Source organism: Dermacentor silvarum, chromosome 1 (genome assembly GCF_013339745.2).
Source record: "Dermacentor silvarum isolate Dsil-2018 chromosome 1, BIME_Dsil_1.4, whole genome shotgun sequence".
In the NCBI taxonomy this organism is placed as follows: Eukaryota; Metazoa; Arthropoda; class Arachnida; order Ixodida; family Ixodidae; genus Dermacentor; species Dermacentor silvarum.
The window spans coordinates 443,979,335-444,005,763 of record NC_051154.1 but is presented as its reverse complement, the minus strand read 5'-3'; the positions used below and the strand labels follow the sequence as shown (position 1 = coordinate 444,005,763).

Here is a 26,429-nt window from a genome sequence, read left to right as displayed (position 1 = left end):
CATTATCTCGACTTGCTTACGCCCTCGAGGGTTTCTCAAAACACTGGCCAGTATCGCAGAACTTGCCTTGTTGGCCAGTAAGTCTTTTGGCGGGCGCCCGTACGGACACGGAATAGTTTCGGTTTGGACTGGAGATATATAGGGTAGTACAACAGCTGGTCTTTTACTTTTTTGTAGATGCGTTTTCTTGTCTCGACTTACTCTTAGTTTCGGATTGGCTGCATACCTGAGTTGCCGCAAATTCGAGCCACGAAATTTTCAGTAAACTGCCTTCTGCGGAACGACGTGAGAGTGAGTGCTCCCACAGCAGGATGCGGACGGCATGCGTGGCTTTGCTGGTGCTGTTTCTGGGCTCAACAAGTGAGTACACGTGCTGCCAGGTGCAAATTTTATTTAATAAATTAAATTCTGGTGTATGGCGCACCACCGCCACGATATAATTATGAGGAGCACCGTAGTGGGGGACTCGAGATTACTTTTGGCCACTTGGGGTTCTTCAACGTGCACCACGATACACGAGAGTTTTTTTCCTTTCGCAGCCATCAAAATGCGCGATTCGATTCGGCGCCCTCGGGCTTAGCAACGCAACGTAAGAGCCACTATACCGCACCACGGCGGGTTAATTTCATTCCCCTTTCTGTTATATTAGTTTCAGCAGCTGAAATAGTTATTAACGTTGCATAGAAAGAAAAAAATGACCGCTAGCTAAGCTATATTCATTACTTGTGCCCACTTTTTTGCTATTGTTTTCACTTAGCGCTTAGCTCCTAAATGCTCCTAAAACTGCACGGCCAAATGGCAGCAAAAAGCGCATGCCTCAGTAAGACCGGACCGGTATTTCTACATTAGCCATTTTAACTATGAATTATGCGATTTATTGGGCTGCACATCCCAAAGCGGCACCTGAAATATAAGGGACGCTGTATTATGAGGATGCGGATTCACATGATGTTGTTTAACAAGCACCCAAATCTAAGTGCTCTCGCGTTTTTCCGTTTTTACGTTTTTCCTCGCATCTAAATGCGTCCGTGCCGGCCCGGAATCAAACCTGTGGCCTTCTGCTCAGCAGTAGAACGCTGTATACATTAATCCACAGCTCCCGCTCAAATCAGAATCCGTGAGTCAGAGTTTATTATGTCACTTCTGTCTTATACCGGGTAATTTTTTTTTATCCTGATACAAACTTATAGCGCTATTCATCCAGTTCACGCAGAATAATTGAGAGGCGCACATCACTTGACAGCAAATCGCAATGTTGAGGTAGATAATTAAAAATATTCACTACAGAACTTTTTGATTATTCACTTAGCCACATGTTAAAATTGCGAAATTTAATTCAAGCGGTAGACAATTTCTGACTGTAAAACAGAATTCTAACGTTAGCAGTATTTTAGGGATGCCCGTACCCTAATTTTGTTAGGTGGGCGTTCCAGTTAAGATCGCTCCGAACGGCTAGAGCGAGCGTTTTAGGAAACTGTTCGCTGGAAGTCTAATTTATTTTGTAGCACAATTCAAGAGCGGATATTTCGAAAGTGGCGACATTCTTCGTAATATTGCTAATGTAATGTAGGTATACTGGTTAGCCGGAATCACGGCGTCGAAACCAGAGGTTAGTGCAGTATTCCAAGGCCTAGCAATCTGCAACATGCAACCCCGGGTAAAGCGATAGCAATACAGCTTATATGCGCGCCAAACTTTTCCCTTGCCCCATGCAGAGATGTGTTCGCTACTCCTCGGCCTTGATTTCTCATCAGAAAAAATTGACCTATAGCGAATAATCAAAAGTGGTATTTATGAAACATATTTAATTCCCTGTTTCGGTATTCCAATTTCTTATTCCGGCGATTTACCCCTTTTCTCCAACTGCGTACATGAAAAGGCAGAACAGCGCCATCTGTCGCAAGCAATCACAAAAACATCTGATCAAACTAAAATAAATCTACCTTGGCTCAGATGCATCTGTGAGCATGAAAAGAAGGGGAGTGTGAAGGAAGGAAGGCGATAATTACGATCGGTTTGTTCCTTCTTCGTACAGGTTGCGGCTATGACGAGAAGGATTTCCAATGCCCACACACGGGTATGTCTGTTCCAACCACATCAGTTTGCAACGGGCTTTTGGACTGCACTCTCCCGTCTGATATTCGCAGTGGTGACGACCTGTCCGACGAAAGCGCGGAGATTTGCGGTGAGCTTCCCAAATTTGCACCAGGACCTGGGTGCACCGATACTATGGTTGGTGGCGAGGATTTACGGACTGATAGATGTATACTATATGAAATAGGGGCTAGCAAGTAGTAAAATTTTAGTCAAATTTTAAAATCTTCAATATGGCATCAATCTTCGCAACGGCGTCTGGCAACTTTTTTATCTTTTCTGAATTAAAAAAAGTCCTTTGTGCTTTAGCAAAGACGCGTACAGCTTTTCCGACGTCCTCGCCTCTATGAACACCCCGCCACGCAAAACCGCTTTTAACGGTTCCAAATCTCGATGATCACGCAGAGCAAGGACACATGAACACGAAGTTTATTCAAGATGCAGCAGAACAGAAAATTTCAGATATAAATATTATTTGCTTTAAGAGCAATTTAACTCTGTAATTCCCAACGTACAACTTATGCTACGCCTAGTTTGATACTTCAGAAATATTTAAGCATGACACTAACGCATAGCCTGTAGTGTTTTTGATACGCTGGAGTGACTTTTCAGTTTACTCATTAGCTTACTCTTAATTAACACTTAATTACCTCATAAAATTTAAACATTGTTTGCACTAATGTGCTCTCCATGGTGATAAATAAAAGTAAACATGTTGTTCTATGCTTCCTTGATGTGGAAGTGTGTTTGGGCAGCACATGGTTAAGTGTTCTGTTCTAATGTCTGAACAGAATTATCTTCTGCGCGCTAGCCAGCACTCTGGAAGCATTGCGAACGCGACAGTTTTCAGCTTCGTTCAAGACAAGACGTGGGTATATGTCTCTGATAGCAAATTTTCTGGCCTGGTAAATTCTAGGAAATGCTTCAATTTTGGTAAATAATATCATCAGGGCGACCCACATTATCAGTGGTTGCTCTGCTGAGGATCTCGGTGCATATCGAGTTGACGTCCGACCGTGTTTGTATGCGTAAGCATTTCAGTCATTAATCGCCTCTATACGCATGCACGATCCTATTGTGAGTTCGTGATGCTCTTCCCTCGTAGTACAAAGCTTTCGTAACTCATCGCAACACTTAGATGGAGCTAACAGTTGAAGGAGTCATCTTGTGCATGTCGACACTGATATTACAGCACCCTGCAATTTTTTTTCAATAATTTGTCTTCGATGATCATAAAATTTAAATGTCCCACAAATCTGTGTCAGAAATCCAATCTGTTGGCGGTTACTTTTCAGAGTAGCCCCACAAGATCCAACATTTGCTCGTCGAGCTTAAGCAGGCCACTAACTCACCGCATGGCTCTCTTTCAGCCCCTACGCCTTTCTTGGATAACGAGGTCGTGTTCCAGATCCGTGACATAACAAGCACGTCCGCGCAGCTCTCCTGGTCGAAGGCTACAACGCGCTTCTCCAACCACTCGCTGAAATTGGCCGGCTACTTTCTGACAGGAAAGTCGGAGCCCCACTTATTCCACAACACTATATCCGGACGTCTGCATTCGTACCATGCCCCGTCGCTGAAGCCATGGACACAATACACTTTCATTCTCAGGCCGTATTACACAGAGAGTGGCAAGCCCCAAACGTCGTACAAGATTGGAAGAGCAGCTTCCGTGAGCGCCTGGACACTATCTGCTGGTGAGTGTGTCGACATAACAAAAATATTGCCACTGTGGAACCTAAAGAGGCTCGCAAACGGTGCACGATAAAGCATGAACTCCGAAATGGCTGGAGCAACGTAGTGCTCTACACGCAAATTAGCCAGTGCTTCGTGTTGATTATATTTGCAGAAAAATTAGGCGGCTCCTTTTGTCAGCATTTTTCCTGCAGTTAAGATTCGTCCTGGCAAAAAAAATGATACGAAGTTTCAAAAGGGTATCTGACAGTTAAAATTTAAAAAAAGTGTTCCCCTTGACTACGAGTTTGAATAAGTGCGCTTTATATCTGAAGTCTTTTATTCATCTGCTTCGACAAAGGCCATAGGTAGATCGCAGCAAGACTGTCCTTGGCAATACTCTGAAGATCGTTGCCAGTCCCACCAGGGCAATATTCTTCCTCCAGAGGCATTGTTCATTCATGTTTATTTCTGTCCTTCTGTGTTTCTTGGTTAATTTCTTCCCTTACCCCTTACCCAGTGCAGAGTAGCAAACTGGAATATTTATCTCCTGGTTAACCCTCCGCCTTTTGCATTTTATTTGTTTCTCTCTCCCTATCATTCACGTTAGATGAGTGCAGAACTGATGAGACTCGTCAACGGGGAGCAAGTTCTGATTCACCATAGTCTCATTCAGAGCAAACCCGACTTGATGTTATCCGGAGTAAGATGCAGGCCTAGGTTTGTTTTTTCAAAACGTAATATTTTAACGTGTATATTTCATGCTGAGAACAGCCTTGAATACTCAAGATTTTTAAAAATACTCGGGGTTGTGTAGACTTACTAATGTTTTGTTTCATTTCCGTGTTTTTATGATAGAGGTTCCACGCGTGTCGTTTGCCTAAAAAGAAAAATAGATTAGCACGTTCCCGTTCTTCAGGGTCCTTTATTCGCGCAGTTGGCTGTAAGACGAGTGAAGCGATCTTCATTAGGTCGGCAATTGCTCGTGCGATGCGCTACCTGCAGAAAGAATGCCGAACGTCAGTCGTAAGCAATAGTAACCGAGTCTTCGTAATTCAGCATCGCCTCACCTGCGGGATCTAATTTCTCGGTTCCGCGCTTCCTGCCACCAGGCTAACCATTGTTTGAAATGAGTAAAATTGTTCTCCATGAGCGGTGCTTTTAATTCAGATTTGACAAGCCTCATGAAGGAGCTGGCGCCCTCGGGCTCCCGTAGTGTTCACATCAACATTGGAAGAGGGAGTTTGGATTTGCGGCGACCTGCGTTTAGGTGTCAATGACTTCTTTATAGGCAGGCAGCGTCTTGTTAATATTCTTTAGTAAGGTAGGGCGTTGGGCGAATATTTTAACGAGTTGTCTGGTGGTATTTGTAATATGTGTCCTGCATATGCCGCGGATGCTTCTGAACAAGGCCGTCTGTGATGGAGCAGACACTCCTCCCAGAAACCGCCTCAACTCTTGTACTGCAACATGCTCACCGAAGTAATATTCTCAACCCCAATATCAAATACTGTGTATTTTAATAAATAATCTGCAATGATTTTACGCTTACACATGTTCACGGCTGCTAATAAAACATTGCTAAAAAAAGGGTGCTATTTTCTCTTCTTCGCCATTGCTAAAAAATTGGGGTACAAATTGTTAAAGTCTTTTGCTCCTACATGCGCTTTGCTATTGGCCGGTGGCCTTCACTAGTAGTATGTCTAACGTCACAATTGGCTGGCTGGCCCGGGTGCATAAATTTGTATTTTGGGTGGAAAAATTAGACAATCCTTTCTTTAGGCCAGATATGATTAAACTAACCTCATTTTTTTAAAGAAACGGTTTGTTGCAAATTTCAGAGCGAGAATTGTTGCGCATCAAATATGACACGTCAAGAATTTACTGGTATAGTTTTTGACCATGCACAAAGACATTTGAATTGCATAAAACTTGCAAAAATATTACAACGATTGAAAAAACTTGACACACTGCTGGTGTATGGTGTAGCGTATTTCTCACAGCTGCAGCTAGTAAAGTTTCATTAAAATTTGATAACATGATCTTTGATCGACTGATTTATACCTTCCCTATCTAGGCCGGATCACTTGTAGACCTTCGTTTTGCGTCTTTGCACAGCCAAAAGAAAACCATCTCCCTCTTCTTCCGAGACTTAAATGTTTTGCTTCTATTGTTATTAGCTCATGTAATTAGTAAACAATACTGACATTTTTTTTATTTTCATACATATTGTGCACCAGTAATGGTTTTAAGAAAAAGTATAGCTCTAGCAAACAATAAGCTTCCCCGACCAATTCTTTCTGTCGCGAGGGAACATGTCTCGACTGTCTTCCACAAAAGAACCTAAATCTGCATGCTGCATCATGTATGATGCAGCCGTTAATTCTTGCCTCGCAAAACTACCTCAATGTATTTCTCGGTCTAAACATGGCAGTAGGCAAATGAAGAGGAAATAAGCAGCCTGGTATTTTTGTGCGTTGACTTGACGTCTATAAATTCAGGAAATAACCGGTTTATTTAGAAGCTTTTTGCACGTTGTGTGACGAGCAGCCGCCATACATTATTTAAGGCAAATTAACTCAAACAATATTTCCAATGCGGAGGTCGCTATGTATTTCATTGACAGAGAGGACATGCATTCTGGATTATTATGCATGATTGTCTTTCATTTCGATTCTGTAATGCTAAAAAACGTTGTTCTATGCACCTCGTATAAATACACCATGTGGGAAAGGGTTAACATGAAGCAAGCTGACGTCATCATTATTGTCATCATAATTTATGTGTACGGAGCAATGCTTTTTTGGCTACCACTGCAATTAATTGATAAGAAAGAAATCTAGTGTCCGCAGCAGGCGGATTATTTCTATAGGCCGCCCAATTTTTTTAGCGACGTAAATTGCTAATTAAAAAAACTACTCGTGTATCCCGCTTCCCCATATCTGCAACTCAGCAATAAAAAGCGATGTTACGAATTTCTAGACTCCGCCTGATATATATTAAGTCTTAAGCAGACAAAATTGATTTGTTATACGCCGTTTGGAAATATGCCTCTAATTTGTGGGTAAAGTATTTGCAAAGCCCCCCTAAACCGTAACGATTTCGGGTAAGTGGTAAATTTATCTTAAAATTTGTCCATTTCAGCTGCTCTAAGAGACGCAATTTACGGAATTGTGATATCTGTTTTTAGTGCGGAGTTATGCATTAGTAAACATCGTGCTTCATTTCTTTTTACTTGCTAGTTTACCGGAGTTGCTGTTCAGCATTGCAAGCCCTAAATCACAATTTTGCAGCCTGGAGTCACTAGAATATATCTTTTTGTTTCAAATGCAACAAATTTTATTCAAATCAATGCAGTGGTTGTCTCACACAGGCATTTGTACGTTTTACATGCATTTGAATAGGGAAATAAATACATAGGTGTTGGCCCCGAGCTAAAGCTTGCTTTTGATGTTAATCAGAATACCCCCGTTTGCTCTCTAATCCACACCGTTGTATTTTCCTTAACTCCACAAAGCCCAATGTATCATTTTTGATACGCTGATTTTGGCACCTAAAACTCTGATTTAAGCAATGGAAACCCTATGCAGGGCCCATACACGTGTTTTTGATATACCGGAGGGAGTTCTAAGCTGTGGATAGTTCTGCAAATAAATTACTAAGTAATTAATTACCGCACTAATTACTGTGTACGCAATTATTGTTTCATTGTTTTCTTTGTACCAATATACCCACCTATAGCCGTAAATAAATGTGCACACGCTGGTTTTTTTTTTCCTTGATGTGGAATGGCATTCGGGCTTTGTGGGGTTGACGTTACGCTTATCATTTTTCGTTCCATCGCTCTATGTGCGTTAAATAGCTTCTTATTGGACTTCTGTGTTAACCCTATGTTGGTCACATGTGCGATATATGTTAGTGCCGATAGATGTTAGCATCAGCAGTCTATAGAACAGTCTTAACAAACGTCATTCATGGCATGCATTAAGGTGCGAACCGTGTTTCTGCTAAATGAATCAGGGGCTCCATTTTAACATTCAGTGATATTCTTTTCGTATTGACATTGTGGAAAACAAAAAAGCCAAAGGGCTTAAATATGGATCACAGGTGGTCATAGCGCTAGAAGACACGGACAAGAATGAGAGAACCGGAAGAGCGCTAACTTTCAACTGAGTGTTTATTTCGAGAAACAACCGTATTTGTAGACCCGCATACAGAAAAGGCCCAATCATCGCACATGAAAACTGGCCGCATCCAGGAATGCAAATTCATTTGTAGTCAGAGCAACGGAACGGGAGCTGATGCAGCTACCACCGGCCCTCGCTATCAGATTGGAGGGTAAGTTTGCATCAAAAGCTTTTAAAGCGGTAACTTCTGTAATGAATAGATGTGATGAGGTGTCAGTGAAGAAAGTAAACGCTCGAGGGAAAAAGTTGTGCTCTCGCCTAAACCTAGCTCGGCTAGGGAAGTGCTTGGAGAAAAGTGAGGACCTTCACTTGAAAGTAATGTTTTCTGTGAAAACTCACAATCCGGAATGGCCTTTTAGAGTGATAGTGTCAAAGAGAGGTATTTGGCAGAAAGCACTCGTCAGTTTTTTTCAAGCTTCATTGCGCATGGTGCAACTCGATGATCGAACCGCATTTCAGCCTGTTCTATCGACATGAAGGACTTGTATTACTCCATGCCCTAAAGCCCCCTTTTGGCATGCGTTGAAGAATGCATTGATCATTTTGGAGTGATTGGATTTCAGACTAAGACAGGCATATCAGCTAGTGGGTTCTTAAAACGTCTTACGTTTTATTTGCAATAATACTACGTTGAATGCGATGGACACATCTACCTTCAAAAGACAGGGGTTTGCATTGGGTTGTGTCTGGCACCCATACTCCGTGACATATTCTTGGCTCATTATGACAAAGTTATAGAAACTTGTATGTCAGCGGTGAACATCACCAACATTCTTAGATACGTGGACGATTACTTAGTCCTATTTGATTCCACTCAATCTGTAAATGATGTATTTAACATTTTTTCTCGAGCTCTTGACAGTCTGAAGATAGCACATGAACTACCGGTCAATAATTCTATGCAGTTTTTAGACTTAATAATTTTTCTGTTCGATAATCATATTTGTTGGGAATATCATCCTCGTGACAATAAGATGCTGCTTCCGCATCATTCATCACATTCTAAGCTGGTGAAACGAGCAATCGCTAATCTGTGTCTTGAGATCGCATCCCGCAAGTCATGCCCCCATAAAATGTCTAGAAGCTTTGACATACAAAAAGAACGTCATCGGACGCAGGATACCCCGACCATGTACTTGTATGAGTAGCAGAAAATGCGGTAAAGAAGTTAAAGAAACAGAATGGCACGCACATGAGCAGTAGTGACAACATGAAAAAGGTTGTTGTGCCGTATTTGCATAACGTATCACAAGCTCTAAAGAAGCTATGACGAAAGGTTAAAGTAGATGTAATACTTTCCTCTCCTCAGAAATTGCTTAGTTTATGCAGCGCCACAAATCCGTTCGCCAAGAAACGCGCAGGTTGTAAAAAGAATCATCAGCCACCTCTTGTGCCGTGCGTAAAGAATGTTGTGTATCGCCTTGCGTTATCGTGCGGGAAAGTTGACATTGGGCAGTCTGGGAGGTGCCTGAATGGTAGGTTAAGAGAACACTAACAAAAATTGAACCGTTACCTAGATGGTCATGTTTCTGTGCATTGCAGTGATTGTGGGTGCAAACCCTTGTTCAAGAAGTGTTCTGTTTTCTATAGAAATGTAGATAAAGGTACACAAGAGGTTGTTGAAGCCACTCTGAAAGCGAGGGCCGGTGATAGCTGCATCAGCTCCCCTTCAGTTTCTCTGACTACAAATGAATTTGCGTTCCTGGATGCGGCCGCTTTTCATGTGCGATGATCGGGCCTTTATGTATGCGGGCCTACAATACGGTTGTTTCTCGAAATAAACACTCAGTTGAAAGGTAGCACTCGTCCTGTTCTCTCGTTCTTGTCCGTGTCTTCTAGCGCTATGACCCCCTCTGATGTATCTAACCAACTAGCCCAAAAAGCCATACTTGTTAAATATGGATCACACCTAATAAAATTATACTCCTGAATAACGAATAACTTTTGACAGAAACGGTTGGCTGTTGCCATCCGCTCTCTTTTAAAAGTCCTACAATTAATATTTAGGAAAATAAAAGTGCTGGGTAGACACGGACACAGGCAAAGACCATGACACTGTCTTCTTTGCCTGTGTCATTGTGTATTCAGCGCTGTTATTTTCCTAAACATAAATTCCCACCAACTCGCCCAAGTTTCTCTTCTAGTCCTACAATTAAATGGCTTGCTTAGTCAGGACAATTGCCCGAAAAGCCTTTCTATCGCACAAGATGCGAACCGGGTATACCGTCCTTTTGGGCCCCAATTCATGGCTATTAAGGGCACGGCGCACTCCGTCTCATCTTAGTTCTACACACATTGTAAGTGGTAAATGCTCGCGGTGTTCGCGTTTTGTTACGAGAAAAGCTTAGTGAGCGCTCCTGTCTGAGCGTTCCGCATGCGTGCCCGTTGCAGACTGATTCCGCAAGTGTACAGCACAGTTCAGATGAATGATGATGATCAATAAACTTTATTGTACGAAGAGACTCCGTGTACTCTCAGGTGGAGCCATCTTGTAGAGCCCCAAGTAGGTCTCACTGCTTCTCGCTTTTGTGTGTGCGAGTCCCTCGACACCTCCCGACGTGTAGACACCCTCAGACATAAGCTACCATCTCTTCCATGCATTGGTAGAAAAACATCCTTCATACATTTATTACCTCGATACGTACATACGCGCACGGCACTTACCCTCAGTGCATGTTATGTCATGATTTAAGCCTCGGGCTTGTGTTGAGAACCCACGAGAGCAATAATCACCGTCGCTTGCGGGTGTACACAACATGGATTATTGCATGAAAGATCCAATTTGGGACCGTCTTCTTTTCCCGAAGAGGAAAAGTAATAATCGTTGTCGGAAACCAGTACATCTGAAAATAAAAGTACTGGGTAGACAAGGACACAGGCAAAGACCATGACACTGTCTTCTTTGCCTGTGTCATTGTGTATCCAGCGCTGTTATTTTCCTAAACATAAATTCCCACCAACTCGCCCAAGTTTCTCTTCTAGTCCTACAATTAAATGGCTTGCTTAGTCAGGACAATTGCCCGAAAAGCCTTTCTATCGCACAAGATGCGAACCGGGTATACCGTCCTTTTGGGCCCCAATTCATGGCTATTAAGGGCACGGCGCACTCCGTCTCATCTTAGTTCTACACACATTGTAAGTGGTAAATGCTCGCGGTGTTCGCGTTTTGTTACGAGAAAAGCTTAGTGAGCGCTCCTGTCTGAGCGTTCCGCATGCGTGCCCGTTGCAGACTGATTCCGCAAGTGTACAGCACAGTTCAGATGAATGATGATGATCAATAAACTTTATTGTACGAAGAGACTCCGTGTACTCTCAGGTGGAGCCATCTTGCAGACCCCCAGGTAGGTCTCACTGCTTCTCGCTTTTGTGTGTGCGAGTCCCTCGACACCTCCCGACGTGTAGACACCCTCAGACATAAGCTACCATCTCTTCCATGCATTGGTAGAAAAACATCCTTCATACATTTATTACCTCGATACGTACATAAGCGCACGGCGCTTACCCTCAGTGCATGTTATGTCATGATTTAAGCCTCGGGCTTGTGTTGAGAACCCACGAGAGCAATAATCACCGTCGCTTGCGGGTGTACACAACATGGATTATTGCATGAAAGATCCAATTTGGGACCGTCTTCTTTTCCCGAAGAGGAAAAGTAATAATCGTTGTCGGAAACCAGTACATCTGAAAATAAAAGTGCTGGGTAGACAAGGACACAGGCAAAGACCATGACACTATCTTCTTTGCCTATGCCATTGTGTATCCAGCGCTGTTATTTTCCTAAACATAAATTCCACCAACTCGTCCAAGTTTCTCTTCTAGTCCTACCATGCCATATTTCACGTGATGAAACTAACTATACATCGTGTATAGTATCAAGTGAATGGTCTCCTTCAGTGTGGCTTTGTGCTGTTATTTTACTGTTCTTAAATCCAAACGGTACATGGCAAGCAATGTCAAGGAACAGGACAGGTTGTCTTCGTATTCTCCTTCGTCAAACTATTTTGCCAAACACATAGGTAGGAACCACTACCACGGCCGCAGTTAACGAACTGGCCATCGCAATAAAATAGACTGCATTGATGTTCTTCCGACGTAACGAAACTAAGGGCTTATTCTTTCACCTGGTGGAAGCATGAAAATGAAGTTATGCATACCAACAACAAAAGAAAAGAAGCAGATGAGGATTACAATGTCTTTTTGAATTTATTTTGCGAATGGTACGTGGCGTTTCTTAAAGAACAAGCTTCCTTTTGCAAGAAAAACTGATATAAACCCTGGGTAACTCAATCCCGCATTAAAATAAAGTAAAACGGCAGTCTCGTTAATTGTTTGCAGCTGTAAGATTCCGAGGCATGCACAGAGTACAAAAAAATATCGCAACGCGCAGATATTATTTTATCCTTTAATGAAAGCTAAATGACTAGGAAATGGTTCCTGCCATTCCTGGAAGACAGAAGACGAGATGCGGTATCATGGAAATACGTTAAGGAAACGTTGTAGAGCGCGGTGAAGACCTAGCAAATACCAAGCACCGTCATTTCGTCTATGCCGGCCCATACATAATTTGCTCGGGAAGCGAACAAAACTCTTGTTTTATGAAAGCCACAGCGCTGCAGACTTCTATATTTATGCTTTCCACTAACACTGCTATGATAGCTAAGATAGGCAACAGGCATATCTTCTCATTAAAAGTTGCATGGGCAAGTCCGATTTATAGAGGCGGTGGAATGAACAACTTGTAAAATTTTAGACCAATATCAGAACTCACAACATTGTGTAAGATTTTTAAGGTGTTATTCGTGACAACTAGGTTGTTATTTTTTAATATACATTTTTTACAGAAAATAAATGACTTTCAGGAAAAATAACCTACTGAACTTTACAGTAAACATAATCTACTCAAAGATAACATCATTGAAAACATGGAAAATAAGAAATTTAAACTGGGTTTATTTTTAGACATAAGAGAAGATTTTATTCCATACATTATGACATATTATTGCAGAAACTGTCACGATACGCCATACCCGGAGTTGCCCTTGAGCTTTTTGAAAATAACGTGCACAACCAGTATACCTAAAGCAAATTAAAACTTCTACATCAAGATAGCTTCAATTTAGTCACGGAGTTACCAAAGGTTTCATATTGAGTCCTTCACTCTAACTACTTTACGGGAATAATAGTGTCTCTATACCCACCTCCTCTCATCTTATTATGTATGCAGATGACACTAATGTATTCTTTACATGAGAACACTTAAAAACACCCGAAAGAAATGTAAAGGAGTATATGACATCACTCTCAAACTGGCTGAAACACAACCAACTACACTTGATTTATTTATATTATTTTCGATACCCACAATCGCCGAGGCATTGCAGAGGTGAGTGGGTAACATATAAATAACGAACAGAACCGAATGAAACGTGCAGCGTTACACAGTATTAGCGACGAATTGTAAAAGTGAAATGAAATATAACAGAATGGTACTAAAACAAATATGACTGAACTGAACAGAAATAAACACAGCAAGTTATACAATACTAGTGGCAAAATATGAACGTAACAGAAATTTGGGAAAGGGAGGAAAGAAAACATGAGAGGAAAAAACGTGAAAAAGCAAAAGAAATTGCAGGCATCACGACACATGTAAAAAAAAAAGAAAGGAGGGGGAGGAGAGATACATGAGACGATTAAGCAGTGCTATCACATTACAGGTGCGCCAATAAAGAATGGAAAAAAAGAGAATGATCAGAAATGGAAACAATGTCGTCAGGTAGTGGGTTCCAATCGTTTGATGTGTGGGGTATGAAGGAAAAATAAAATGTGTTTGTTTTTAAAAAAATGCCTTTACCTTTGTGTTTATGGTCAATCCCTGAAGAGCGATAAGTGGTTGGCGTGATAAGCTCGGTACGTAGTGATGAATGATGGAAGACCTTATGAAAGAGGCAAAGGCGGAAGTGCTAACGACGCAGTGACAGAAATGGCAGTGATAGAGCTTGTTTTAATGATGTTATACTTGTTGTACGATGGTAATTAGAAAGAATGAAACATGCAGCGTTATTCTGAATTAGTTCTAGAGATCTAATTAAATTTGCATGATGAGCGTTCCTGATTGCAGCGACGTATTCTAACTTCAAGCGCACAAGAGTTTTGTATAGAAGCATTTTAAGGGCAGGGGGGGGGGGCTTTTGTGAAATTGCGTCGTAAGTATCTAAATTTGCGGTTAGCACTGTTACTGATCATAATAATATGAGTATTCCATGTTATGTTATAGGTAATAGTAACCTCCAAGTATCGGTATGATGATACATGGTCGAGTTCGATGTCACCTAGTTCGTATGTTGAGGAGCTATCCTACTGCCGAGAAACAGTCATTAGTTTGCATTTGTTAGGATTTAAATTCATGAGCCAGTTATCGCACCCACTTGAAATGTTATTTAAGCCTGTCTGCAAGATATTTTTATCGTTATCGTTGCGTATTTTCCTGTAAAGTACACAGTTGTCGGCATAAAAATGCCCAGAAGAAGAAACGCAGTTAAGCAAATCGTTATTGTATATTAAAAACAAATTTGGGCCTAAAACGGAACCCTGGGGTACTGCCGATGTTACATTTATTTCAGGTGAGTTATGACCATTATTTTTGACGTACTGGAGGCGGGTTGTTAGAAAATATTCGAGCCAAGACAGTATGTTACATTCGAGATTAGGTAAAGAGAGTTTAAACATTAGTAAGGCGTGATAAACTTTTTCAAAGGCCTTCGCAAAGTCCATAAAAATGCTGTCTATGTTGGAGTGTTTGTCAAGTATAGTATGCAGATGATGAGTGAACAGAAGTAACTGGATTTCGCAGGGAAATGTAGGCCTAAAACCATGTTGAGCCGATGCAAAAAATGAATTAGATTCTAGAAATTTAGCTATATGCGAGTACAATATGCGTTCCATAAGTTTACACAGAATGCTTGTTAATGAAATGGGCCGGTAGTTGAGAGCGCAGTGTTTATTGCCAGACTTATGTATTGGAACCATCTTACAAATTTTCCAATCGAGATGAAAGATTCCTTGAAGAAGAGACTGCTGAAAGATCTTGTGCAAAAAGAGAGAAGAATACGCACATGTCTGTTTGAGAAACGTTGAGGTAATGTTGTCAGTACCACATGATGAGGATGGTATTAAGGAACTATTCAAATTCAAAATTCCAGCAGATTCAAAGATTATAGGAAGTATTGGGTAATATTCACGGCGCACAACTGTGTCCACAGGCACAGTGGTGTTTCCCCAGAAATTGGCGGAAAAAATATTGCTAAATTAAAGTGCACATTCAGATGCTGGTAGCGGCTCACCAAACTCATTGTTAATTGACAGTTCAGTACTTTCGTTAACATTGATTACGTTCCAGAATTGCTCTGGTTTCCTTGATAAAATTTCAGGTAATGTATGGTAATGCAAAATATTCTTAGCAGTATATACAGCTTCCCTATACTCCGCTTCTGCACTGTGATACGCTACCCAGCGATCTGAAGTGTTTTGCAACTGCGCCATGCGGAAAAGACGTTTTTTTTTTACAGCGTAAGCTCTTATGGGCTCATTCCAATAGCCGTTTCGGTTCCCGATGATGCCGCCGCCGGCATTTGGCCGTAACCGCTATCGCTGAAATGCGAAAAAAAAAGGCCCGCTCGCCAGTGGGATTGAACCCAGGCCCGCTGCGTGGGAGTCGGATACTTTACCACTTAGCCACGCAAGTTTTTTTTTGCTCTTCATCGCCGGAACTTTCACTTTGTGGACAAAAATTGCAACAATTTTTGCCAAAGAAAACAGTACATAATTATACATATACACATACCACGGCCGCTGGATAAAAAAAAGGTGCGGCCTGCCGCGTGCATCGAAAACGGTGTGATCCGCCGCGGCGCCACACGCCGGGGGCTGTTGTCTGGCATCGGCATAGCAAATGCGTCAGGAAGGCGCTTGGAACGCCGTCGAGCGTGCAAGCTGACGGGTTTCAACCCCGTCAGCTAACGCCGTTCGGCCCAGCCAAGCGGCCGACAATGCAACTACGGCCGTCACGTTCACTCCCATAGCAACGCGCCCGACGCAGCAGGCCGCACCTTTTTTTTTATCTAGCGGCCGTGCACATTCTTTCAAAGTTGGATGCATCCATGTTGTGCGGCCAGCCACATTTTGGCTGGCACTGTCATGTCAGGTTTAAAATTCTTTTAAAGTTGCGAGGGGCTCAATCCACGTCAGCCAATCCGGGGGGCATTCCTAATCTTTAATTACATCGATGAATTTGGAAGCACTGAGTGCTTGCTATCACGCAGCAGAAATATTCCCTTTAAGCGCGCAGACGCAGACGACCCGAGCCTCCGCCAGTATGGTGGCACCATCTAGTTAAAGTGCCTGCAACCGTCGCGCGCGCAGGCGCAGACCACGAGACGCGATCCAGACGAGGCGCGCAATCAACGCTATTCCTATGTTAGATGTGCGCCAGGTATTCTGGGTACCTCTTCGGTACACGTTATGACGTCTGTTCGCAAGGCACGAACCGCTGCTGAAGAAGCGAATCATAGAGCTATACGTGCGCGGCTACAACCAGGCATCATCGGGCTCAGCAGATTGCTCTGCAGAGAGCATTACAATCCGCAGCTCGCCGTCGATGGCGGGCGGACAGTTCAGATCGTTCTCGTGAAAGTCGAGGCGAAGACACTTTGCCGCGAAGACCCTGTTGTGCGTGGTGCCGAAATTGGAGCTACTCTTGCGCCGCTCAACCAGCTTACGCTGTGACTGTGCTGCGTGTGCCGCGCAGGCCTGTGACTTTTTTATTACACAAACGTTTCAGATTCCTGTTATACCATGGCGTCTTTTTGTTGCTTCGTACACGTCGAAGGGGAACATGCGCTTTAGTGAGATCAGAGACTAGGTTTCTGAATAAATCACTGTTTTCTTGTACACTACGCCTATCAAAGTTGGAACAAAAAGTATCCAAGCACTGAGACATTTCTCGGTTGATAGCGACAAAATTGCCTTGTTATAGTCCCGGATATATTTATGTTCCTTAGTTCCACGCGAAAATGACATAGTCATATCGAAATGCAGCAACAAATGGTCACTCACACCAGGAAGATAGGTAATTGGCGATATGACGTCAGGTTGGATTGTCAAAACCAAGTCTAAGGTATTAGCTGATTCATTAGTTATTCTGGTAGGTTTGGTTACAACCTGCGTCAAGTTAAAACAATTACACAAATCCAAGAAATGTTGATATTTCATGTAAAAGGGGTGGAGCAAAGGAACACCAGTCAGCCAGCTAATGTAAGGAAAGTTCAGATGGCCAAAAAGAAAAATAGGTGATGAAGGGTACCGGGTTATGACAGAGCCGAGAAGGTCACGCAATTCATCGACTAATGGCGACGCATTGTTAGGAAGGCGATAACATACGGCCAGAATAATCTTTGCATGTTTACTTTCCATTCCTACCCATACCGTTTCTAGAGCGGACGCAACTTTTACTTGAAAGGAAGGAATTGTTTGAGATACGGCTATCAACACGCCACCACCCTGCCTATACCTTCCCTATCGCAGCTATACACGTCATAAGTGCCATTAGTCTGACAAATTTCTGAACTTTCACACTTGAGTAGAGCGATGTCTCGGTTAGTATGGATAAATTTGCATTCATCGAGGAAACAACAGACTTAAGCCGAATCCGGTGTTTCATAACGCTTTTTACGTTGTAAAAAATAACAGCAAGCTTGAAAAGTACAGAAACATGATTGCCCCTACCATCTGCTGATTGTTACTTGATAGAATGTTCGGAATGAGCAGCAGGCGTATTATTTTTGCGGCTGCGAGTGCTAGTAGCGGGCCCATTGCTACTATCAGACGGCCTATCTTGAACAATACTATCATTTCAGGCGGGAGGTTTATTCTTATGTGTTTTCCTCATTTGCACGCTATCACTTGCGCTGTCATACATGTAACAGGTGTTACCTACATACAACATATCAGGCCGAACCGCGAAGGCTGGCGACTCGGGCAATGAATTTGCAAAATCAAATAGTTTTTTTTTTCCGGGCAAGTCTTGCGGATAGTGAAAAATATTCGATACCGGTAACTATTACTACATTTAAAGTTTAACCGCTGTGAAAGGACTTATTGGCGGGACTTAAAACGACAAAACTTGACTATAACGGCTCGGCAACTATTTTCTCGGTAGCTACCACCCAATCGGTGCGCACGTTCAATTATACCGTCGGTTAGATTCGGGTCAATATGCTGCATTATTAGGCTTACAATTTTTTTCTCAGTTTAGTTCCCATGATTCCTTGCTGTCCGGAACACCATGGAAAATTAGGTTTTCACGACGAGCCCTGCCTTCTATGTCGTCAAGGCGTGAGCAGAAATCATCGCTTTTGCGTTCAATGCATTTTGCTGCCTCTTGTGCAAGACTGAGACTTTTGTTCATATCGTCAATTTTTCCACATTGGTCTTCAACTTTCAATATACGCGCGTTCATTAAAACAAATTTTTCTTCGAACGATTTCTGCGCTGTTGCACCATTGGCCGCAAGTTCAGCTTGACCCTGGGACAGCCTACTCGTCTCAGCCTGTAGTTCCTTTAACATCGTTAGCACTTCATCTTGCCACTCATCAGGACCCGGGTTGCTTTCGGCATCCCCACAACACAATAGTTTGCAAAGTGCATGAACATATTCATCACATGCGCTACACAGTGCGGGGGGGGGGGAGCAGGGGAATAACAAAATATATATGTTGCTAGTACGCTTAGCGAACAGGGAACATGTGTGACTAACCTGCACGAAGTAGAAAAGCCGCAAGAAGCGAAAATGAGCCATGATCCCACAGGCACTTTTAAATGCTACGAAATAACGTGACACATTTCGTCCCTAGTTATTAAACATTCAAAACATGATATCAAGATAAATTTTGACGGGAACATTATCAATACAGTCAAACATAAAAAGGTCCTTGACGTATGGTTCACCGAAGAATTAACATGGAACGTCCACATTGATCACTTAAGAAAACAACTTGCGCTATTGGCCGAATGGCTGTACAGAATTGGTTCTCTTATCCCTATGTTTTTTATGTTATTTGTAAAAATAAAATTTTAGAATTCACCCATCGTTTCGAGTCTGTTACAGCGAACTAGTATGGCAGAGGGCAAGTAAATGAAGTGCAATGAACTGCTTGTGGCTACAGAAGAAAATATAGCGTTGTTAAGAAAACAACCATGAGAGTATTGACCCCTTTACGCACATCAACGGTCTATTATAAACATCTAATGTTGAAAGAGAGACAAAGATATTAATTCGACCTACTAAAAGATCTGAGTAACAATAAGCTGTACATAAGCAAAGAAAACAGACAGCGTTATCTAGCCAGAAGAAATTTACGATTGCCACGACCGAGGACATATTATGGAAAACAAACTATGCAGTACCACACAGTGTCATTAAATGGTGATTTCGAATATAACTTAGCTTTTGGCGTTATTGCAGAATTTTTTAAAATTTCACCTGAAAAATTGTTGGAGAAACAAACGATTTATCAACACTAAACAATATTGTTCAGAACTTATATTGTAAATATATTACTTTTTCCTGTTGTTGTTGTTGTTGTTGTTGTTGTTGTTGTTGTGAACCGTCGATTTGCTCTCATGCATAGGCGCGAGGTCATGGTGGTGTTTTTTTCTCCTCCTTGATGACCGCATGAGAAATGTCTGTTATTAGCTGTTTTGTGCGCGCGAAACATCACTTTGTTGTCGCTCATGTTCTTTGATACGGAAAGTGTGTTTTGTGTAAGAAATGTGCGTACGAGTGCAGAAGCCTTTGTCAGGTACAAAAAATGACTTTTGCGTCTGCCCCTTGTGAATGTGTGCAAGAAATAAAGATATTATTACAGTAAATGTAGCCGCATTAGTAGAAGAGGAGGAGTGTTAGCGGAGAGGACGAAGAAGAGAACTCTTCTTGCTCGTCGGAGGCTCGCCCTGAGGCCTGTTCAATAAACACCGTTTGTCGCGCATCGTAACAGTTTTTGGTGGAAGGTGCTGGGTACTTCAAGTAACGACGGACCCGGAGCCATTTATTCTTCGCCGGAGTCGTCGCCTCGCCGGACTACCTCCTGCGCCTGTTAACATGACCAACGAAGGAGACGCTCGGGGACCGATACCTGTCGCTCCGGGATCAATGCCTGCTGGTACGTGGCGCTACTACCGAGAACCTCGGGTTTTCGCCGGGAGAGCAGGTGAAGATGTAGAAGAATGGCTCAGACATTACCAACGGGTAAGCAAGTCCAACGGCTGGAACACCACCGACCAACTAACCAACGTTATCTTCGCTCTCAGTGACACTGCTCTGATGTGGTTTGAGAACCACGAAGAATTATTAACAACGTGGGAACGTTTCGTTCATGACCTAAAGGAATGCTTTGGCGACTCGGACGCAAAAAAGAAACGCGCAGAGCATACCCTGGCACAGAGAGCACAGCTACCAGGGGAGACTTGCACTGCCTACATCGAAGAGATCTTGAAATTGTGCAAGCAAGCCAACGCAAGAATGTCCGAGGAAGACAAGGTCGGGCACCTGCTCAAGGGCATAGCAGAGGATGTCTACAATTTCCTGACCGGCAAGGACAGTCTCGCTTCAGTGTCTGATGTCATGAAGCACTGCCGTACGTTCGAGGCGCTGAAGATGCGCCGAATAACGCCAAAGTTTGGCCGATTGGCCAATGTTACCACTGTGGCCAGCATCGATATGAGCTCTTCATTTGACTTGGCGTCGACCATACGACAGATCGTCCGCGAAGAGCTAGACAGGCACACCGAGACGACACGTCGCCTGCCTGATGTCTCTGATGCCTCCTTTTCGCAAGCCCCGGCGACTTCACCACCTTTGAATGGATGGCAACCGTCTGTCAGCGTCGCGAATGTGTCAGAGTACCGACACGCACCGGCATCGAGAGGCCACTACTCTTCGGATACCCGATTTGAACCTCACCCTCGCTACGCACGTTCCTCGGGACGCCCCACCACTGGCAATGCTCCGCGTTACGACCCAGTCATTCGTCCTAGGCGTGCAGACGTGTCTGACAGCTCTGAAGACTACCGCAAAAGCCGTCCGCTTCCGACATGCTTCGTCTGCGGCGTCCTTGGCCATATATCCCGTTTTTGTCCTCAACGCCAAAGGTATCCGTACGATCAACTTGCTGCCCCAGCCCCCAACGCCCAATGGCCTTCTATGGCGCAATCGCCTTCTAGCAGCAACTTTTGCCAAGGAAGCTTACGGAACCGCTCACCTGCCTCCGATCGTAGCGTGACGCCACCTCCTGTTCTTCGATTGCACCGGTCTCTTTCACCACGGCGTCGTGCAAGATCACCACCGCCGGAAAACTAGAGAGCGCGGCCAATGGAGGAGAGGTCGCTGGAGATTCGCTGCTGAAAGATATGCCTCCACCTGTGTTTATGTTGAAGAACAAAGTGAAAGTCCTCGTTGATGGTGTGTCTACATTGGCGTTAGTGGACACCGGTGCTGTTGTCTCTGTGATGAGTCTCGCTTTCCAAAGGTTATTAGGACGCAAAGTGGTATTTCAATGGAACCAAGTGGCAACATTTTGTGGCGTGAGCGGGGATTCGTTGCGGCCTGTAGGTTTTTGCACTGCACAAGTGTCATTGGGTGGTAGAGTTTTCACGACTGAATTCACAATCCTCCCCCGTTCCTCACATGATGTTATATTAGGTATTGATTTTCTGCAGATGTGCGGTGCCACCGTTGATTGCCGAACAGGGGAGATGTTTGTGAGTGGTGACATTTCTTACGAGCTCATGCAGGATGCTCCAAACGAGGATGGCGCATTTCATGCCTGTGAGGACACTCTCGTGCCTGCTTTGTCAGCTGTGTGTGTGCCGGTGGGCTGCGCTACTACCACTCATGGGGCCTTCGACGCCACAGTAGAGCCGGCGTATTTACCGTGCACGAAGAAGAACATTTTTCTGCCACATTGTCTTGTGTCTGTTGCTCAGCGGCGCTCCAAATTATGGGTTGTCAACCCTTCAGGCGAAAACGCAGTGGTACCTGCTGGCATGAAGCTTGCTTCCTTCAAAGAGCACAGATCGACGCCCATCGCCGTACTCACAGATGCTCCACATACACTAGTTGACATCTGTTCGGAGGACTCGAAGATTCTGCCAATGATCAGCAAGTCGATCAGCATGGACGAACGCCGTACATTAGTGAACGTCCTGACTAAACACTTAAGCATCTTCGACTTCGCCCAGGGCGATAACGCGCCGTCCATTCCTGCGTCTCGAACCAAGCACAGAATTAACACGGGGTCGGCGCAGCCTGTTCGACAGAAACCCTATAGAGTGTCACCGTCAGAGCACCAGATTATCGACGAACAGGTTCACGAAATGCTACAGAAAGGAGTAATTCAGGAGTCATCTAGTCCGTGGGCTGCTCCAGTTATACTGGTGAAAAAGAAAGACGATACTTGTAGATTTTGTGTGGACTACCGCCGTCTCAATTCCATTACCAAGAAAGACGTTTACCCTCTTCCAAGGATTGATGACGCATTGGATTGCCTTCATTCAGCATCCTACTTTTCTTCTGTAGATTTGCGATCGGGTTACTGGCAAATCCCAATGCACCCGGCGGATAAAGAAAAACGGCCTTTATAACCCCAGATGGCCTTTTTGAGTTCAACGTCATGCCGTTTAGGCTTTGCAATGCACCCGCGACTTTCGAAAGATTTATGGACACAATTCTTCGAGGCCTCAAATGGCATATTTGCATGTGCTACCTAGACGGCGTTGTCATCTTTGGAAGTACTTTTGAAGAGCACAACAGGCGCCTGGAAGTCGTCTTAGACTGCATCGAAAACGCCGGCCTAGTAATCAATTCTAAGAAATGTCACTTCGGTGAGCGGCAGACATTGGTGCTTGGCCATCTTGTAGACAAGGATGGTATCAGGCCTGATCCACAAAAGACAGCAGCTGTTGAAGCGTTTAAGCCTCCTCGGTCTGTTAAAGAGCTTCGTAGTTTCCTAGGCCTCTGCTCTTATTTCCGCCGATTTATACCTGCTTTTGCCGATGTCGCCTATCCCCTGACTTGTCTTCTGCATAAGGACGCCGTTTTTGAGTGGACTCACGAGTGTGACGCATCTTTTCGTCAACTGAAGTTCTTACTGACGACGGGTCCCATCCTTCGGCATTTCGACCCAGCTGCACCAACAGAGATCCACACCGATGCGAGTGGCGTGGGGGTCGGGGGAGTCCTCGTTCAGCGATGCGGCCGGAACGAGCATGTCATTGCTTATGCGAGTCGTACGTTAAGTAAGCCTGAACGCAATTACACCGTTACGGAGCAGGAATGCCTAGCGGTCATTTTTGCTGTGCAACGTTTTCGCTCGTACGTGTATGGACGCCCATTCACAATCGTCACAGATCATCATTCGTTGTGTTGGCTTGTCAATCTTCGTGATCCTTCTGGTCGACTCGCGCGCTGGGCTCTACGTCTTCAGGAGTAAAACTTCACAGTTTCATATAAGAGTGGTCGCCGACACGCTGATGCTGACTGCCTTTCGCGAATGCCGCTAAACACCACTCTTTGTGATGCCGATAACTTTGATCACTTGATTGCTTCTTTGGCACCTGCATTCCCTGATAAAGAGACCTTCGAGAAGGAGCAGCGAGAAGACTTCAGCTTAGAGCCACTTTTCAACGCGCATGACTCCACAACAAGCCATGGATTTTGTGTTCGTGATGGCCTCCTCTACAAGAGGAATTTCGCAACCACTGGTGCCCGTTTCCTTCTTGTAGTTCCGGAAAAGCTACGCTCCTCTATTCTGCAGGTTATGCACAACGATCCTACCTCCGGACATCTCGGAGCAGCGCGTACATTTCATCGTGCCCAAGAACGGTTTTACTGGCCCCGAATGCGTCGGTCGACTGAAATCTATGTGGCCAGTTGCGCTCAGTGTCAGGCCCACAAACACCTAACTACGACGCCAGCTGGTCTCCTACAACCAGTGACGCCTCCGAGCTCCCCTTTCGAGCAAGTTGGAATTGATCTCATGGGTCCCTTTCCCCGCTCATCGAAAGGGAACCGTTGGATCATCGTATGTGCCGACCATCTGACCCGGTACTGCGAGACAGCTGCTTTGCCATCTGCCACCGCCAGCCAAGTTTCCTTTTTCCTCCTGCATTCGATCATTCTCCGTCACGGCCCTCCTCGAGTAATCATCAGTGACCGCGGCCGCCAGTTTACTGTAGATGTCGTGGAAGAGCTTCTTCGATTATGCGCTTCCAGCTTTCGCCACTCGACACCGTATTACCCGCAAACAAATGGGCTGACCGAGCGTACCAACCGCACACTGGTGAACATGTTGTCCATGTACGTCGCATCGGACCATAAATACTGGGACGACATTTTGCCATTCATTACATACGCTTTTAACACAGCAAAGCACGAGACTACTGGCTACAGCCCGTTTTTCCTACTCTACGCTCGTCCGCCGCGTCACACACTGGACACCATATTTTCTTTCTCCACCCACGACGATCTCACCATCGCCGAGACTCTGTGTCTCGCTGAAGAAGCTCGACGCTTGGCCCGCGTACATACTCTGGCTTCGCAAGAGCGGTCAAAAGCACGGTACGACAGGCACCATCGGGATGTCACCTATTCTCCAGGGGATCTAGTCTGGCTATGGTGTCCGGTGCGCAAACGTGGCCTGTGTCAGAAACTTCTTGCCAACTATACTGGCCCGTACGTTATTGTTGACCAACTCAGTGAAGTGAATTATCGACTGGCGCGTCTCACCGCAACTGGACGGCGCTCCGCCAAGACTGAGGTTGTGCATGTCACTCGTCTCAAGCCATTCACACCGAGAACTTAGCTGACTTGCCCGGCGGGCTTCGTCTAGGAGGGGAGGAATATTACAGTAAATGTAGCCGCATTAGTAGAAGAGGAGGAGTGTTAGCGGAGAGGACGAAGAAGAGAACTCTTCTTGCTCGTCGGAGGCTCGCCCTGAGGCCTGTTCAATAAACACCGTTTGTCGCGCATCGTAACAATATTACTACTATTACTACTATTACTACTCCTATTACTACTAATAAGTGCCGCCCGAGTCCGGTCATTACCGCAGTGATGGTTTCCTAATTCCACCGTTGGCTTATTTGCGGGAACCGAATGCTGGCTTATAAAGAAAGTCTCTTAAGTAAGAGCTTCGTGAGTAGGGGCCTCATCCTTCTCTTTACGTTGCGCTCAAGTAATATGCAGGACTGCAAATTTGCCACTGCCAAAGACGTGAGCGAACGGCATAGTCGAAGACTTCAAGCAAGCTTCTTAAGTTTCCGCCACTATGTGCAGAACCAGAGGCGCCCAGCTTGGTATCCGTGCTCTCGGCCCAGCAGCACAACGTTGTGCTCAACATCGTCGGCCCACCGACGTGGAACAGCGACCCGGTTGGCTTCCACGTGCAATGGGAGGCAATCAGAGATTACCGCGGACCACGTGGACGGCTTAGCGTGCCGCTTCCGGCCGACTGGTCACCCGTGGAGAACACGCTAAACGTCACCATACCACTACCAGGTGGTCATGACTACCGTCTTCTCGTGAGCGCCCGGGGCACGGACAGTGCCAACGGCAACCGCACGGGCCCCGCACTAGACGTCGACGTCAGCGTGCCTCTCGGTGAGTCAAAGCTCCAAGGGACATAAAGTGCGGTATAAGCATGCTTCCTAGCTCATTATGTTGTTTGGTGTAGTGCTCATAAAGCACGCCAGTCTGGCAGCCGGTCGGAGTTGGCAACAGCTCTATTGGTTTCGGCTGGTAAAAAATGACACCTTCCTCCTTTCCTTTGCTGCACCATGCAAGGGTTCGTCTTTGTGTCGAGAGAGCCACCTGTGAATGGAAAGTTAGCTAACTCAGTGTCAGATTTGATGATGAATATCATTATGGATATCACTGTGGAAGTATTAAACAAAATGGAGTTCCCTTGATACATATTTCTCTTAAAGTTTCAAAAATAAGTATGTACCGTGATGGTGAACTGAAAAAAGATAATTAAGAATATTTGTTCACTGGTTCGCAAAAATTATGCCTGCCAAAGCGTGGGCACGCAGCATTCACGCTGCAGGCATAGCTTTTCGTTATAGTTACTGGTAGTGGAACTTTAAAAAATCTATAGTGTTTCACTGGGTGAAACTGGACATGCCATCCCCCAAAAACTGGGGGACGCTTAAGCTTCGTCTTTAAGAGTGCAAAGCGATAGCGTTATCGGTCCCCATTCGCATCGCATTTTTCTTTATTAGTAGGCTTCCCTGCAACATACAACGTGGGAAAGCCAGCTTACAAAGGCCAAGCTTACACCGATCCCCATAATGTCGGCTTTACTTTCAAACAAATGCATTGCTGGGAAGTCATTTTTCCAGGGGCAATATAATTCGTCTTAT

At 44.5% G+C, this 26,429-nt stretch overlaps 1 protein-coding gene across 2 annotated transcripts in view; it reads left to right on the top strand.

Moving 5' to 3' along the window:
* The first annotated feature begins 235 nt into the window (after positions 1-235).
* LOC125942620 (uncharacterized) overlaps positions 236-26,429 on the top strand; it is a 66,438-nt gene continuing 40,244 nt past the window's right edge. For both annotated transcript variants that reach the window (XM_049660827.1, XM_049660828.1), the window contains exons 1-4: positions 236-360; positions 2,036-2,185; positions 3,465-3,791; positions 25,345-25,668. In XM_049660827.1, coding sequence (XP_049516784.1) covers positions 312-360; positions 2,036-2,185; positions 3,465-3,791; positions 25,345-25,668 — 850 coding nt within the window. In that variant the 5' untranslated portion in view covers positions 236-311. The remainder of the gene's footprint in view (positions 361-2,035; positions 2,186-3,464; positions 3,792-25,344; positions 25,669-26,429) is intronic.